The sequence below is a fragment of the Echinococcus granulosus genome (assembly GCF_000524195.1).
Source record: "Echinococcus granulosus chromosome Unknown EG_S00045, whole genome shotgun sequence".
NCBI lineage: Eukaryota > Metazoa > Platyhelminthes > Cestoda > Cyclophyllidea > Taeniidae > Echinococcus > Echinococcus granulosus.
In genome coordinates this window covers 402,163-419,131 of record NW_020170425.1, presented here as the reverse complement: position 1 = coordinate 419,131, position 16,969 = coordinate 402,163, and the positions used below count along the sequence as shown (strand labels likewise).

The window sequence follows — 16,969 nt, the reverse complement described above, 5'->3', positions numbered from 1 at the left end:
CTTTATTTAGGTTCCGGCATTTAATTAATAAAACTTTTTAATTGCTGTTAACAATTGCCGTGAATGATACTAAAGTGCTATCGAAACGGATCAAAGTAGATCTAGGATGTGTGAATAACCTTGAAGAATTTGATGACACGCCATAGTGGATATTCCAGTCAGAGGGTAGCATCACGACTATCACTGACGATGAGACTCCCCATCTGTTTGGCTTTCATGTATGGAAGAGGAGGCGGGGATGCAATGAATGGTGGAGAGGTTGGTGGAGGGGGACATGACGAAGGGCCACTCGGCACCGGCAGGACGCCAGACCCGCATCGTCCGGTCGGTCGAACCGGACTCAAGAAGAAGTGCTGCCTGACACTACAACAACACAACCATCATCCACACGCCCCCAATGTGACTTGGGAGCCAAGCCAAACTTTTATTGACCGTGTTATCCCATACACAAATGCTAGAGTCATCAGAGGCGATTGTTGCCCACTCTTCGTACACCTTGAGGCAGGCGATGATGCGGTCCATCTGCGTCTGCAACGTTTATGCACTTCATTTATTGCGCTAACATGGCTTGAGATGAGATAATGAGGACATGGGCTTGGATGCTACCAGCATTCGAAATGTCGTGAAGTCGAACGAAACACAATATTTCCACTAACCGAATGACAAGAAGCTACATGCCTGATGACCTGGCAAATACCTTGATAAATTCAGAGCCGCAACGTCAGTTGCATTTGATGTGATGGTCCTGCAGAAAGCCGCCTTCCATGTAAGTACACAATTTAGGAGAGGATTAGAGAGATTCTAAATGAAGTTGCAGCACGCAAAGAGATCAACTCAATTTGATTATTGGGACCGATGTATTCGTCGAGCACTTGTGACTGCAAAGTAAGATGCAAATGGCCCCTAGACCATTATTTGGATGTATTCAACCGACGACAAATGCGTCTCCTCGAAATAAGATCGCTGCTGAGCGCACGCCAGTTGTGAGATACCTTAAGTAAATAAACTACGGAATGACAGCACAGATCACTTATTCGACATAATACCATATTACCCTCCAAAAATAACTCCGTACCTAAAGTAGTCTGGTGAATGACGCAGGAGAAAAAAGCAATCAAACGTCAGCTGAGCGCAAAATGTTATGAAGCCAGATGACGCTAAATACAGAGTATTTCACAGTGTCGGCGAGCGAAAGTGAAACGATTTCACGGATTAATTGTAAAAACCCATTAGGGAGGATGTCGATCGGCGATATTATATAAGTCAATACCTCGGAAAATGTAAACAATGGTCTTTGTCACATTGAGTGAGTGCAATCCATTTCCAATAGTCGTCAGTTGTTCTCGATTCTCAGTTGACGGCACCCATAAGCACTAGCACACATGGGTGCAATAAAAGGGCGGGCCACGGTGGCTGCTCCCACACTCACAAACCACTCTGCTTGGCCACTCTCACATTGGACCAGTAGGAAGTTATTTTAGACGGAGAGTAGTACACACTTCCCAACATTCATCAACACATTTGCGCAGAATAGTGTGGCAGGGACAGTCAAGAACCTGCACTCGGAGTCCCATCGACCGATGAATTCTTACGTATGCCTCAGGTATATGAAAGTAGAATTGTAGATAAGAGACGCTACGCATACCTTTGTTAGTAGAGCCATTAACGATTAAACCTGACAGTCGAATAAACCTAGTTGGAGCTAAGGAATTAAACGCCACCCAGACGAACCCCAGATCACAATGAAGAATCAGAAGCTTATTCAGGATAAAAAGACTAAGGAAAACGATGAGGTAGATAGAAACAACATTTATTGCGTTGGCAAATATGAGGAGGATTAGCAACAAAAAGTGACGTGAGTAGGGGAATGTACAATTGCCATACCCAAATTGAAATGGACGGTATGAATAAATTCGCCGCCCACTGGCAATGCTCAATTAATAGCAGGCCTCTACTAAGGTGAGATATCTTAGTGGACACCAGAGAGCAAAAATAAAGTCCACGAATTGGCTTGCTTGTGCAAGTTCTCGGTACCAAGGAGAAAAAAATGTACTTGGGCATGCTTGAAGAAACAAGACGAGAAAAAATTATCATGGGATGAAAATTGCGTCTCTTTATTCAGATGACTTACTTTATAAGGAAAAGAGTTATGCAGATGCTTGCAAGCATGTGTGCTGGGTGTTAATGTATTATGATCCTATACAAGGCGGTGGCAGCTAGACTTGAGAGCGTTGATCCCTGGTTCATCAAAACCAATTCTCATAAGATGCCTTTTAAGAAGATGCAAGAGGCTAACACTCATGTAAAATACTTGCAATGTTAATTCCAAATGTCAGAGACATTAAATTCACTAAGTGATCGGTCTGTTAAATTGTGTACCACATTACCTCCAATCGGATGTCCCAAGTATGAAAAAATGAAACATGATGGGATAAGATTGCATAAAGGACACCCACGGACGCGTAGGAACGAGTAGCAAGTGGAATCGAGACGCCCTCCAACAACGACATTAGTTCAAACAAAGTCCGTCTCACTGTAAGGCACAAAAGTGCGCAATATACTGCAAGCGTTTATTTGATTATAAGCTAATTCAAATATTGTTGTTAAGCAGTAAACGGCCTTATTGAAATAATTTGTTTTAACTTATGCTGGCAATACAGTGGAAGAGTTCTATCGTCTGAAAGAAGCATAGCAACAAAAAATAAGGATTTCTTGACTAAAGTATGGAGCCTATTTATGATTGTCTTGCTGTTTTTAATGTTTATGGCACTTAACACAAACCGATTGAATATATTGGGGCAACAGCTGTGTTTTATGTCTTCCATTAGACTTATTTTAGTTCGATAAAGTTGGATGTGTCACCATTCAGCCAGGCTGGACTATTTACCGCATAGGAGCAATCACCCTAGTCTTTGTGATACCCCAAAGAATCTGGTACCCTTCCCAGTTAGCTAAATGTTTAGCCGTATGGTTGACTGCAAGTTCCCCAGCCTCTTTTGAGGTGCGCTTTTCCTACAGAATATGGCTTCCGGACTGTTAGTATCTCCTTTGCCCTTGCGTGACGTGTTATACCACAACGCCTCGTCACAAAGGAACCGCAGAATACCGTATATCCCCGTAGTATAGTCCCAAATAGGAGCGCTGAAAATGTCTTGATACAAATATGGGCTTGTCGAAAGCCCACTCGGATCCGTGCATTAGTGTTTATCAGTTAAGTGAGGCTCCCCCGTCACGCAAACCCCATGAATGCAAATACTGGCAGGTCCTCAAGTTCCATGGCATCAAGTTCCGTCATGCTGAGATAGTTGAACTGCAAGCAGTGATATCCCCCCAAGGCCTACGGACAGCAAACAAATGGACTTTTAAGAACGCGCAAAAGCAAAAGGTGGTACCTTGTATTAATACTAGAATAAATGCAGCGTTGCAGCTAAGTATGCACACATCTAGGAGGGTCGGAGTTCCAATGAGGTCGAACACAAACATAAGAATCAAGTGGTCAAATCCATCTGCCGAGTCGCGGAGAGGGGGAAGGGTAGCCACTGTATAAAAGGAGTACTTCAAGAGAGGAAGGGGCGAATGAGGGGATGGGTGTATAAATCTTAATGTTTTTGAGTAGTGAAATGACTCCCCGAAATCAAAAATGCGGCAAGCCAGTAGCTTTCAATGTTTTTCGTTTGGTCTTTTTATACAGAGATGTCAGACATAGGCAATGCAGCAGCATGGCACCTATAGTATGCCCTTTTATCCGATGTTAAGTCTTTACAGTGCAACGTGACACAAACGGGATAGTAAGTAAAATGACGCAGATGGCTTAATTTAATTTGTCGCGCTTGTAGCTCACGGCTAAAATGAAGGGAAAGAGTAGGAAATTAAGCAAAGGCGAAATATTGCCTAAGTGATGAAATAAAGACAAAAAGCGGTGTTTTTATTTGGTGTGGTCGATGTTAATGAGCGAGTTGTTGGCATTCACAAAAAAACGAGGCGAAAGTGGGTCACGATTCAATTTACAAATGCGGACCTTTCACGTTCATCGAACCAACACGAAGAATCACCGTATCCTAACCAAACCCACCTCTAGATGTTATTACAGTTTAAAAAAGACGATGTGGAAGGTAGGCTACAAAGAGCTACAAGTAGTGAACCAGGCTTACGTGGAGCAAACTTTTTGAAGAGAGATTGTACGTAATTCTCCAAATGCGATCCCGCCTTCCAGATGTCAGAGTCAGCGCTATTGTAGAGTTCGGCATTAAAGAACATCTTCGCCAGGTCCTCAGAGAGAAACCTTGGACCCTCGGCGCCCTCGTAACGACCATTTTCAAGCCAACTGTTAATCATAGAAAGGTCTATGGGATCCACCACTATCTCATAGTAGTCGGGTACCTGCAAAGACATTTTTGACGAATAACGAATATCTTGTGTACCCAATACATCTTGGTGAAAAACAAACCCTAGTTAAACTTTGCGACGCGGTTTTGAACAAAAGCCGTTCGATATACATAGGAAATCGCATAGGAATGCATTGTTACATTCCACCATGCCTATGATACTGTGCGAGCATAAAATGTTTCAGTCTTGAAATGCAAAGGCGAAGGTGGGGCTAGAAAATTAAGGGGAATTGTGTCATACCTCTTTCGGGTCAACAGGCTCCTGGAAGGGCCATGAACTGCGGTGTCTTCGGACGGCGGTTATGAGGTCAGCACAGGTGAATTGTGGCGCAATCCTAAGTCGCTTGGCTGGTGGAGCAAAGACCGCTCGCTCATCCGCCTGCTCTTCAGTTGTTTCAGTGTCGTTCGCTCTTTCCTCCTCCTCTACCTCCTCTTCATCTTCTTTTCGTGAATCATCATCCGACTCCTCATCAGAGCTGTCGTCATCATCAGAAATCGGACGCGGTCGCTTCTTCGGTGTTGTCTGGACTCGATGAAGTCGAAGGTAGCTGAAAAGAAAGCGGCAAAACCGAATCAGGAAAAAGCTGGTAATGCACTTTATATACCATGAAAGTCAAATTTAGAAATGTATAAAGGCATATTGAATGAAAGCGGAGCCTGACAAAGAGAAAGAAGGTGATACCTGCTTTTGCGGTTGACCCGACTGGAAGCCCGGAGGCGGAGCGACTGTCCCATGGCAGAGAGACCGCCCGAAACGGAGCGACTGATGCGACACACGGAGCACACCCAGGGGGCGCGTCGGTTCGCCGAGCGCAAGGGCGGGTTGTGGCAGTTTGGATGGAAGGCGTTGGGACAAGTGGAGCAGCCCACCAACTCATCTTCCTCCGTTCCCCCATCGTCACAAACTAGGCATATAGTGTCATTTGACACCGGATTCAGGGAAGAGGCTACAAGGGGAAGGCGATCAGAATACAAACTAGGCTTAGGCTAACGGAATTGTTCAATAAACCCTTTAAGAATGACAATGGATGAAGATCCAACCCTTTATTAAGTGAAAAAATAATAAAGTATTTGTGCTCTAAAGCAATTTCTACACATTTTACAAAAAAGGGTTAAGTCAGTGTCTCACTAGTGAGCTCAAAACATTGGTCTTTGAACCCTATGATTGGTGTGGCAAACAGCATACCTAAAATTGGCTTCGATTCCAACCTCCCATTGGTCACCTGTTGTGGCTATAAAATTTCAAAACTTCCAAAATATGGCACAGTGCGTTTACTATGAAAAAAATAATTGGGCAAAGACAGAAAGCAAAAAAACTAGGAAGGAATCAAATTCATGGTTTAGAAAGTTAATGAAGGCCACCTATTATTTAGGCGCAAAAACCATTTGTTTAGAGTGCAGCATGGAGGGAACATACGAGATTTTGACAGAGTTTTAGAAGGCTGAGACGACCGAGACGAAGATCTTGATATGGGTTGTCCAGTGGAGGGACGGCGCCGTAACCTACTTCTGGGGGAACGCTGTTGCCCCCTCCTCAGACAGACATCCTCCTCCTCCCTTCCGGAGGAGGAGCTCTCATCACCGGAGTCGCTCGCGCTGCTTCGTGCCTCGTCGCTGTCCGACGCCTCTGAGGCCTCTCGGCGATCGCGCCGCTGCTGACTAGTGGTTCCGGAGCAACTGGGCGGCTTGCAGGAGACACAGAACCAGTCACCACTAGGAATCGAGTGCAGTGGTGGACGGAGGCAGTAGAGATGGAAGCCGGAGTTGCATCCATCACAGAGCAACAGACTGTCATCGTCCTTATTGCGGCGGCAGATACGACAACGAATGTTGGCTACTGATTTCTCCCACAGAATGCAGGCGTCAAGACATGCCTGAAAGTGGATAACGCTGCACTTGCAACCCACACGTTTCAGCAAATTTTCATTAAAGTGGTAAATTGCGAGCATATATGTACAAAATACAGAGGAAGTATAATTACGGTGTTATAAACTCTTTTCAAAAGTTCAGGTACGTGAAATATCATGATGTATATGAAAAACTTGGGATTCACCCGAACTAGTATAATGTCAGCAATTACAGTGGAGTACACCCAAGTACAAGAAAAAACAGGATAAAATTTTGTCATGACTCAACAGGGTAAAAACAATACCGATGGGGAAACGAACTCGTGCCTTTGATATTTTCGACCAAATATTAGCATAACCGACCGAATCAAAAAGAAACTAACATGTAGAACATTTAGCCGAGAGAGCGTGGCAGCAGAACGGACAGCTTTGACCCAGGCGTCCATCCAGAGCTCCACATCACCATCGTGTGCGCGATTCTTCTCCGATTCAATAGTCTCGGAACGTTGCCCTTGCCCTCCCTCTTCTTCGCCAATCGCCTTGCGGTCGTCCTCCTCAGGCGCCTGTTCACCATTCTCGTAAATGACCCCATCAACACCATTCTCTCCACGACGCCTGGATGTTTGCTGCAGCCTTAATTTGGGCACACTCAAGAAGCGACGGTGAACGTGCTGACCCACCGCTATAAGAGCCTCCGCCACAGATCGTAGAGGCGTCTTAGATGCAAAAGAGGTTGTGGGAGTGGTGGAGGGAGGGAATACAGCCCCAGGATTCCCCTTTGCGGGAGTGGATGGAACACTACCGGTGAGAGACAAGCAGAGCCCATACTTCGCTTGAATAGCAATGATGTTTGTCATCCAAGCAGAAAAATCTGGAACACCACCAAGTCCGCCGTCACGAAGATGAATTTCAGTTTCGTAGACATTCTATAAAAGGTATTACCAAATTCAATGCGAAGTCCTTCAGAGCAAATAGGGAATTTCATCAAAAAGTAAGCCCACAAATGCCAATTTGGCAGAAAAAAACACCAAGAGCGTTGCTAACTCAAAGCAAAAATCAATGTACAAATATTAAGCCTATTTTCCTGTGCATCAAAAGGAGGATATTTAAGGAGTGACTGCGTTACGCACACCAAGTATGGTTAAGATGGTACTGAACTTGCCTTGAGAAGAACGTTGGCGAGAATAGATTCGGCATCACCGCGCTCTTTGGCAGTGATCGTACTAATAACAACCCTGTTAAAAACAAAAAAAAACAATGGTAAGAGGAGCAAAAGAACTTTAATTTAAGCAGTCTATCGCTTACTCATCAGGTGACATATAAGAAACACTCCTTCCTTCATCTGACTCATTATGGCTTTCTTCGACTTTCGACAGCGTGATCAACTCCTTCACACTATCCAAGAGGCCGGACTGAACAAGGTTCTTCCTCAACTGACTCTCCCGTGCCCCTCTTTCAACAAGAGCGTTGGCCAAAGCGTCCAACTCATCTGGTCGGTCAAACACATACCACTGCGATCGTGCTGCGTAACCGAAACGATGGACTATCTCGTAACTGCCGAGACCTTCGGGGAAGGTATGGGATGGGGGAAATGATGTAACAGCAGATGGCTCCTTTATGAGACTGTCCCCAACATGGTATTCTTCAGGCGCCCAGTTGGACTCAACGAAGAGTCGATTTGGTGCACAGAAGAAACGCCAGTAGCGGCGATCTCGACGATCGGTACCGAGAGCGCCTACACGAAAGGCGAGTTTGGCCTCAGTGGAGGCTATTGTGTGTTCATATTCGGCTTTGGCCAGGGCCTTCTCTTCGGCATCAATTTTGGCCTCCAACTCACGTCGTTCCCGCTCTTTCGCTTCACGAATTCCACGTTCTTCAGCGGCCTTGGCAGCCAAGACACGACGACTTTTGACAATCGAAGCCAAATCATCTGATTCGGGTTCTACAGAGAAGCATGAGGGGATAGTAACATGTGCGCGTTCCTTCATTTGTACCGCTTTGGAGATTAAAGGCTGAATACGTTGTCCCATTTATTGAATCAGTATTACATTTGAGCAATTTAGGCATACAATAAGTGCAAAGTAACACGCATCCAAAAAGCCGAAGAACAATTTAACTCCCATCATTTCCACTTAAGAGAATGATATACATAAAGGCGCCTTATTTTGGGAGAATTAAGACACACTTGAGTAGAATCTCAAGTGCCAAAGCGGCATTTGCAGCTCAAGATTCCATAGCACAGTTAAATCATGCCGGTTTAAGCAACCATATCGTAAATAAAAACGCCCTAAAGCCAAAAATATTTCCCTACTCCTTTTCAGCTCTAGTGCAACACAAATCATTCACCCCAGATAAATTAAGACGAAAATTAGAATTACCCTTTTCAACGGTTGATTTAGCTGCAGAGAGTGCGGGAGGGACAACTGTTCGTTTCTGCTTAGCCAGTGCTAACCGATCCTGCCATGCTTTAATGGCCCTCCTGTTGCACATGTGCATGTACTCGTCCATCGTGTCAAAATCGAGCATCAGCTCAATGAGGACTTCAATGGCTAAAATACGGTGCTCTGTATCCAAGGCAAATAAATCAGCCGAGGTGAGGTGCTTGATAAGACTCGCAGCACCGAGGGCATCCCTAGAGGGCAGTAAGTTGCGCATGCCACTACTATTGGGTACGATTTGGTAAATGCGGGCCACGGCCCGGTCATTTGTTGAGCATGTGTCATTGGCCAATTTGCACTGCAACAGTAGACGCAGGAGTTCCGGAGCCGTGTACGGTGTGATGGGAATTTTAGAGAGTTGGATGCCCAGCTCTGTTTGTTTCTAAAAATTAAAAATGATGACCATCGTCGGCAATGAAAACAACGACAGTAGGTGATCGCGTATAAATGATTTACAATTATTCTATACACACTAACGTACAGAGAACTGTTCACTGAAAAAGAGCAGACGCAACAGTGAGCCCATGGGCCGAGCCAAGCACCGATAGGCTGCAGCGGACATGTGCTGTTCGCTCACGGCTCTGAGCACCCGGTCTAAACTGAGACATCGCAGCCCCTGAACAGACGCCCTAGGAAGCCCGGCGTCAGTTGATGTTAAAGCAGATTCTTCCTCAACATCGGTCGTGAATTCCTCCTCCTTCTCATTATCCGTCATGGAGGGACAGAGATCAGTGGCAAGTTGTTTTATACGAGTGGGATAGAGCATTTCCCCGGGTGAAAGAGCAGACTCTGTTAGCAGAGGCTGATAACAAGCGATGAATTCAGTGAAACTCAAAATGCGACTAAATTGTAGGGAGGTCATATTTGGGGGTAGTGGGAAAGCACGAGGTTCAGGAAGTGGTGCAATCTGGACACCAGTCTCGAGGTAGGGTGCGTTTTCATCAATCAGTGTACGACGCTGTAAACGCAGATCACGCAAGTAGGCCTTTTGCTGTTCAGGGGTCATGTTTTGCCTGCAAGAGGAAGGCTCTTGGGTTAGGAATAACAATAATAATTTCAAATATCAAAACAATAATCAGCGTACCAGAATTTAGTTAGGAATTCATGAGAGATCCAGCCAAGAATGACTAACTGACAAAGGAAGTGGAGCGGTGACGGAAACGAATCCGTCATAAGTCAGTAAAAACTTAAATATAGACTACATGTGGCTATAAACACGAGCATGATAGATGTGTGGAAGACATACATTTTTTTGCGATTTTCAATGGCAATCTTCTTATCAATAACGAGTTTTTGAGCAGCATCAGGAAGGGCCCGAATTTGCGCGTCAGTAAGGAGCGAGACACAACGCGAGACAATCACTTTAAGAGCGTTCGCTTCCACGCTCCCTTTGAGGCTTCGAATAAGACGCTTGGCAATAGGTGGCAGGGTGACATCAGATTTGAGTGATGCATCAGATTTACTCTTCCTCGCAGAGGGTGGAGATCCCATAGACTTTTCAAATGAAAGTATCGCCTGGCGATGAAATGACGATGTGATGAAAAAAAAACGATAGTGCATAGATAGGAGCAATGAGTACACACCTGCTTCATTTTTTTTGACAATTTGCCGTCAGGCGTCTCTTTTGGTTTCAGAGGTACTGCCTCCACAGGACTTCTAGGAGAATCGTTGCGAAGCGCAGACAAGTTCTTGAAAACTCTCAAGCTCTTTGGGGAAAGTTTTATCGCTGTTTCACCACTGGCATCATGCCCCTTGTATTTTTCACTGGTTATCTTTTCATAAAATTTCATTTCATACGTCTCGGAAACCATTCTCAACTACAAAGGGATGTTATTGATAAGGACAGAGTAACCACCTTATCCTTGTCAACAAGATTATTCGACATTTTGAGAGTGGGACAATATTTTCGAAGAGCGACGGGGTCAACGACCCAAGGACCACTTGAAGATGGACCATACCGCATAGCGTGTGCGCGAATGAACATCCTGATGTGGTCTTTCGATGGAGCGCGATGAACACGTCTTGAAGGAAATATCAATTAGTAAACAAAAGCCTTACTGTATGCACTTAGCAGGGACATTATTGACGTTAACAAGTTCATCAGAAACCAACTGAACACTGTATGAGAAATTATCCTACAATATGGCTATACACAGGTGAAGGAAACGAACTTGGGTCACGGTGGACCGTTTGGTATTCACATTATTTTCCTTGTCACTGTTGTTCGGAGAACTGGTTTCATCTTTTGACAAGTCAATAACCACAGGCTTATCGATGGCCTCATCAATACCTAAGATGGTTGCGCGAATTCTAAGAGCTTCAAAGAGAAGTTGGGGCTTACGGTTTGTTTGAGTCAACCTTTAGTAAAACTGGTTCTCCAACGGCAAACCGCTCATGAACCTTAGCCCAGCATGCTTGGGTCAGCGGTTCGAGTGGGGACGTGCCTAAGAGTTTTAATGAAATTATTCGTTTACTTTTGTGAACAATCTGCAAAATAGCGGCACGATAATGGTCCGATATAGATTTCTTCAGAAGATTCAAACTAACATGTTCCGATTTAATGGCTTCTTTGTAAGTCAAATTTGCCCGACCGGTTACCCGACAAGTCCATATCTTGGACTTGTACAATGTTGTTTTTCGTCTCAATTCATCTTCGGAAGAGCAGATTTCCTTTGTATCTGGAACAACAAACTTAAACATAGGAGTGAATTCGCTGCTCTTCCTAGGCTTTTTAACAACAGTGTTCAGAACGTGGAGTCGATTTCCCAGGAGCGGCATGAATACCAGCGATGAAAATCAGACCTAGAATAAAAGAAACCAACAGGAACCGAACCAGTAGGAATTCGATTAGTAAAGGAGTAATACTTCTGGAAAAATACATGTACTTGAAACAGGACCACAATATCGACCGGCTTGTTTTGAAACTAAATGTCCGGAGAACACTCGTATCTTACTGCCATAACTTTGCTCCAAAATTAGCGAATAAAAGCGCCATGAGAATGAACCAAAGTAACCCGCATAAATAAAGAAAATCCTAGTTTTCATGTAAGGGGCGAAGTCGAATCTCAACCAACGGTTAGCATTTGATCTGCTGCTTATTTAAGTAACGGGACGAAGTATGATGATGTGGGTTTCCAACAGGACTGTAAGCAAACGCTTCACAGTAAATTTTAACAAACAGAAAGGAGAACAATTTTGAAGAAGCAAAACACGGGACAGATAATACTAAAAAAGATATCCCCAACACAGCCACCAGAATTCCTGTTTCGAGCGCCAGTATTTGCTCCTACAAAGGACTTTAAAACAAAATGACTGGGCATACTCAGCTTTGACCCCAGCATTTATATAATCGGATGATTCTATTCGGAATTATATTCATTCCATACTTTGTGCGTGCATAGCAGACAAGTAAGCCATGTCAAAATTCGGATTGCAAACACCACCTAACAAAGTCATTTGACTTGCTCAGTATTACGCAAAACACCCCCCATAGTTGGGTTGGACTAAAGCTATAAACAGTCAAAAGGGAAGAGTGCAGATAAAAAGAAAGCTGATTCTTAGCAAAATGAGGCATTTTAACGATATGTGGTAGGTATGTAGTCGAATACATGGCAATCGCATTAAATAAAAAATACCTAATTTAGAGCCATATTTTTGCATGCTCGTAAACTTAAAAAGCGGCTGAATTAAGCAGCCGTTTTGCCTCTGAATGCAAGATAGTGTACTGCGCCATTGGCTTATTCTCATAGACTTATTTCTTAATTGGATTTATATAAATGGGTTAAACCAGCCTGTATTGGAAAGTTTTAAAAGCACGAATGCATTTAACAACTTAAAAGGGCAAGCGGTACAAAATAAAATTAACTGGTCTTTGGTGTTATAAAATTATTGCGTATTATCTACGCATTCCACATAATATTTGAGCATTCTTGTTTTAACCAACATATCTAACTGTAGAATGTTTTGTCAATTTATTAGTGATACTTGTGCCTTCTGGTTGTTTAATATATTCAGTATGCATTTGTGTTGTATTTATATGTTCTAGATACTTGCCTCATCTTATAACACTGGCACTTGGCGTTATGGCCCTGGAGGGTTTTTTCTGTATCCGTATTACCGAATCCTTTTATCAAACTTTACTGCAGAAGGTACTCTTGGTTTAAAATGTCTAATTCTAGGGCGTGAGGCTGTTCTTGGAAGTTACCGGCGGCAACTATGTATGCACTCGCTTATTTGTCGGTGCCGAAGTGCATGTTTTTTCGCATATGGCATTATGTAAAAATTGCTTTTGGTACTTTGCCTTCAATGAGTCGATCTCTTAGATGTCTACCGTCCTGTCTCCTTGGATGCCCAGCATTGTATCTATGTCCGAATTATGCCTTATATTTTATTGAGGATTGTGATGTTTTATTTTTAGAAATTCACAGTAGAGGATGGACACACGGTGAAGCTATTTGAGGTGGAACCTGATTTAACGACAACCGACTTTTCACTTGTTGGCGCTTGTGATAATAATGGGTAATTCTAAAAAATTTTGCGATGTCTTGCACTTTTCCCAACGAATTCAGTTTAGCATGCTGATAGCGTGTAAGCCACCTTTAGTTCCTTCCCCTTATTTGTCGTTTCTAAATATCACTTTTTAAATTTAAGCTTCTTTGCAACTTTGATGGGAAACATTGCGGAGTTTTATGCAACTCCATGGTTTGCTGCTCTCGCTTTTTAAGGTATTTTCCCCTTTATTAAAGTTTGAGTATTTTTTCCGTCTTGTGATTCAGGGTGACTTTTTTGCGTCTGTCTGTTTTTCCCTAATTTTTCTAACAAACCACTCGCAATTGATTGGCGAAATTTCCTTCTTCGACCTAATTTCCCTTTTAGTAAGTGGTGCCATCTGGGTGCCATAAATTCGCGATTGCGTGTTTCGGCGAATTCCGATTCCTTTGATCAGCTGCGTGCTAATGTCATTAAGGCAAAGGAAAGTTATAGGAAAACCAAGTATGTTTCTCTCCTGATATTTCGTTCAAGCTTATAGTTTGACGTCATCTTGTATACGCTGCAGTGGAATGTTTACTCTTTGTATATAAGTAACATTTGTCTACTTGTAGTCTGTAAATATCTGTATCAGTAAAAAAGCCGTATCCCAGTCTGAAACCGTCCAATACTTAGAATGGTCAACTTTATGTTCATCTTCTAAGTTAGTGTATTTCAGACTAAACCGTGTTTCATCCGGTAGCCTGGATGGATGTTGGTATATTGCTGCTGATGTGTCAGTATAGCATTTCCATTAAATTTGAACGCATTTCTTTGAATCAACTAAGTCAAGCAATTTACAGGCACTTAACTACTTCAGTGTGTAATATTGTGAATATTATTTCTATTGCTTTGAGAGAAAATGTATTGGACCATGAAACACGAGTACCTCTGGTGTTTTGCCTCTTACTCTAACATTCATCTAGATAATGCTACTAACTTTAAAATGACATTTTTCTTTTTAAACGGACGCACATACAAATAAGAGATGTTTGAATGCACAGTGGTCGATCGCACTCGTGTTGAGAGTTTATCAAGTCGTCTATGTGTTTTCCCTCACTAACTCGGTTAGTCCAACTAGAGCCTTACTGATAAGTCGTTTTCGCCCATGTCCGCATCATGAATCGTCTAGTAGATCTGATTCAAATAAAGGGGAATTGTAGAAGCTGCCACCGTTTCTTTTTCTCACGATTGTCCAAAAGTGCTTTTTCATCGAGGTTTGCGTGCGCAGCAGTTTTTTTCACCAATTCTCACGCATCCTTGTGCACTCTTTGTAGGTCCAGTAGAAAACACGAGTTCTAGTAATTGAACATCAAAGTAGTTTTTCCTGCCACATCTTCTATGTCACTTTTAGTTACGCATAGCCGAATAATAAAGATTCGGATAGTCTGAATCGAGCTAAAATGCTCTTTTGAACTGTTTGATGTTTTTACTTAAATCAACATTATCTCAGGCACTATGTGCATTCATTCGCATACATTGGATATAAAGTCACTGAGATACCTTATTAACTTACGAGTAATGGCCCGCCATCGGCAAAATTCTTGCTTGTTTCCATATCGAATCTTTAAGCTACCCTACTATCGCCCGTTCCTCGTTGCACTGCCTGTCGTTGAAACGAGGGAGAGTTTTATGTTTTCGGGGTAATAGAATTCTTGTAGGTGGTAGTAGTGCAATCGTTAATCTTGTTTAGAATGGAATAATCTTCAACCCTAGGCGAAGCGTTCCTGATTTTCTCTCTTTGTGTCGTACGTTGCCCTGGTAACCATTGGTTTCATTTCAGATGTTAAAACTGTCTGCGTCCTCCGTTATACAATTTTCTACGCAAATGTATTACCGTTTTACATAGTTGGTGTTGTTAATTATCTACGCTTTTGAGTAATTTTTGCTCAATTTAAAATTCGCAGTTTTCCTGCGTGGAAGGTGAAGTCCTCAAAAGAAGAACGGAATCAGGACGCCTTGTTACCTTTGAAGCGACAGGTGTGTGACAGAGTTGCTGAGTGAAACGGATCCTTACTTTTGCTTACCCAAGTGTTTCTTTTTAGATGATCACCCACATACAGCACGCAGATACGAGCTCTTCGAAGACAGGGTTGGTTTTAGGTTTTTTTGCATTAAATTCCCTTGTACTTTGTGAGTTAGTGACTTACTAAATCAATTTTGTATGTCTGTCCACATTCACTAAGGGCTTCTCTTATTCAACAGTCAAGTTCGTCTTGCGTAGTGATGAAGCATTCAGCCACTGTTAGGTGCGTGGATTCTCTTGTCTACCTGTTTTTCTGTAATAATTATAACAACTTGGCTGCAAATAAGAAAATAGTAAGAGTGGGAGGGAGTAATAGTGGTGATGATAACTTTTGGTTTGTTTAGGTCCCATTCGATAAAGACGCTGTTATTGCTTTATCTGTTGGCGTAAATTTCCTCTTGTTATAGAAGGAATTTGGTCACTTCTTATCAGTAGTTTTGGAAATACACTTACTTTTATTAGCATACAATTTCTTTCCAGTTCTCTTGGAATGATATGAGGTGGTCTCTTTCAAGATTACTTTTTCCCACTGTCTAATTTTAGAAGCCTTTTTTTTTGGAAGGTGTGACGAATTGGTGCTATCGAAGTACTTTCCTTTGCGCACACAAACATCCCCTCATTTCGTCACCTACTGCCGTATTGTATGATTCTCATGTATAAATTATCGAGCTACCAGAGAGGGAGATTGGAATTGCATAATTCACATTGTATTTTGCTGCTAACAGTTGCTACTCTGCAACAATTGGGAGGTTTGGTATATATGCTTTCGGTGTGGTTGTAAACTCATGCCTACCTCCAAATGGTTTGGTCGGATGACTTCTTGTTGCCTATTTTTAGGCATATATCACGTCATTGGTCCCCTTTACCTTTATTCGGAGTGTCGATTGTCATTTGCTGTCTTTTAAACAGTTAGACTTATATTATGCAAAGTGTCACGTCCTTGCGTAATTATCACTGGATCTGAAGCAAGTTATATGCTTTTTGGTGGGTTATCAGAGAGCCAACAAGACAACATTTTCGGTCATTTTTATGCACAGTTAACTCACGTTCTCGTTAGTTTTAAATGTATGATTAAGCACGTTTTGGAAACCCTACAAATACCTTACTTGCGGAATCACTGAATCGTGTTTCAGCAGTGGACAGGTAAATTGATTATCTAGAAATTACACCCAATCTCTTTGTGTGTGTGGGGCAGTCCTTTCGTTGGGTAAAGGTGCATTTTAAAATTAGCATTCTAAACAACGGCACAGGCACGGTAAAAAATTGTTTGTGGAGAAGTTACACTTCTAGAAATACTTCTTCTTCAAACAAAACTTCCCACAGTCGATAAACGAGAGGCTCTAGTTCTGTGCATTATATGGTTAAATATACTTACATCTCCAAACGAAACGTGTCGTTAGTATTTAACAGCTAAAGACTGGTAGATAATCCTTCTTCGATACTGTAAAATAGTTTGTGTTTTCGCATAGACAATAGCATCTTTTTTTCAAAATTTTGTACAATGAAATAAGGAGGTAATGCTGTCTATGCAATTATTTGCTCTTCATAAAGTTCCTGAATGAATTACATATAATTTTCACAGACTCCACTGAAAGAACAAATGAAGCAATCGACCAAGTTACGCGGAAGGTAATCGCGGTTGCAAGTTTTGCTTAGTGGAAAGTGTCCTTTTTACAAGATAGATTTCTATAACAGAAATTGAATGGACGCACAAAGCTTGTTTAAATATTATGATGGATGAAAAAA

At 42.5% G+C, this 16,969-nt stretch overlaps 3 protein-coding genes across 3 annotated transcripts in view; 1 reads left to right on the top strand and 2 right to left on the bottom strand. All coding sequences in view use genetic code 11, as the record gives it.

Annotated features, from left to right (window-relative positions):
• EGR_05763 (Ribosomal protein S6 kinase beta-1) overlaps positions 1–2,169 on the bottom strand; it is a gene marked incomplete at both ends in the record, with an annotated part of 23,118 nt that extends 20,949 nt beyond the window's left edge. Inside the window, 4 exons of the mRNA XM_024495012.1 lie at positions 189–363; positions 448–528; positions 1,885–2,062; positions 2,132–2,169. Coding sequence (XP_024350605.1) covers positions 189–363; positions 448–528; positions 1,885–2,062; positions 2,132–2,169 — 472 coding nt within the window. The remainder of the gene's footprint in view (positions 1–188; positions 364–447; positions 529–1,884; positions 2,063–2,131) is intronic.
• A 1,112-nt stretch (positions 2,170–3,281) lies between these two features.
• EGR_05762 (Tyrosine-protein kinase BAZ1B) lies at positions 3,282–11,448 on the bottom strand (the record flags this gene model as incomplete). Its single annotated transcript, XM_024495011.1, has 16 exons — positions 3,282–3,337; positions 4,152–4,380; positions 4,627–4,933; positions 5,068–5,332; positions 5,893–6,259; positions 6,616–7,158; positions 7,386–7,467; positions 7,538–8,174; positions 8,611–9,052; positions 9,152–9,683; positions 9,917–10,185; positions 10,254–10,487; positions 10,526–10,691; positions 10,729–10,805; positions 10,842–10,980; positions 11,012–11,448. 16 exons carry the CDS (start codon positions 11,446–11,448, stop codon positions 3,282–3,284), a joined length of 4,782 nt encoding a protein of 1,593 aa, XP_024350604.1.
• Positions 11,449–11,459: 11 nt separating this feature from the next.
• EGR_05761 (hypothetical protein) overlaps positions 11,460–16,969 on the top strand; it is a gene marked incomplete at both ends in the record, with an annotated part of 8,558 nt that continues 3,048 nt past the window's right edge. The window contains 9 exons of the mRNA XM_024495010.1: positions 11,460–11,679; positions 12,628–12,683; positions 12,716–12,851; positions 13,101–13,188; positions 13,321–13,371; positions 15,384–15,516; positions 15,568–15,623; positions 16,137–16,288; positions 16,806–16,852. Coding sequence (XP_024350603.1) covers positions 11,460–11,679; positions 12,628–12,683; positions 12,716–12,851; positions 13,101–13,188; positions 13,321–13,371; positions 15,384–15,516; positions 15,568–15,623; positions 16,137–16,288; positions 16,806–16,852 — 939 coding nt within the window. The remainder of the gene's footprint in view (positions 11,680–12,627; positions 12,684–12,715; positions 12,852–13,100; positions 13,189–13,320; positions 13,372–15,383; positions 15,517–15,567; positions 15,624–16,136; positions 16,289–16,805; positions 16,853–16,969) is intronic.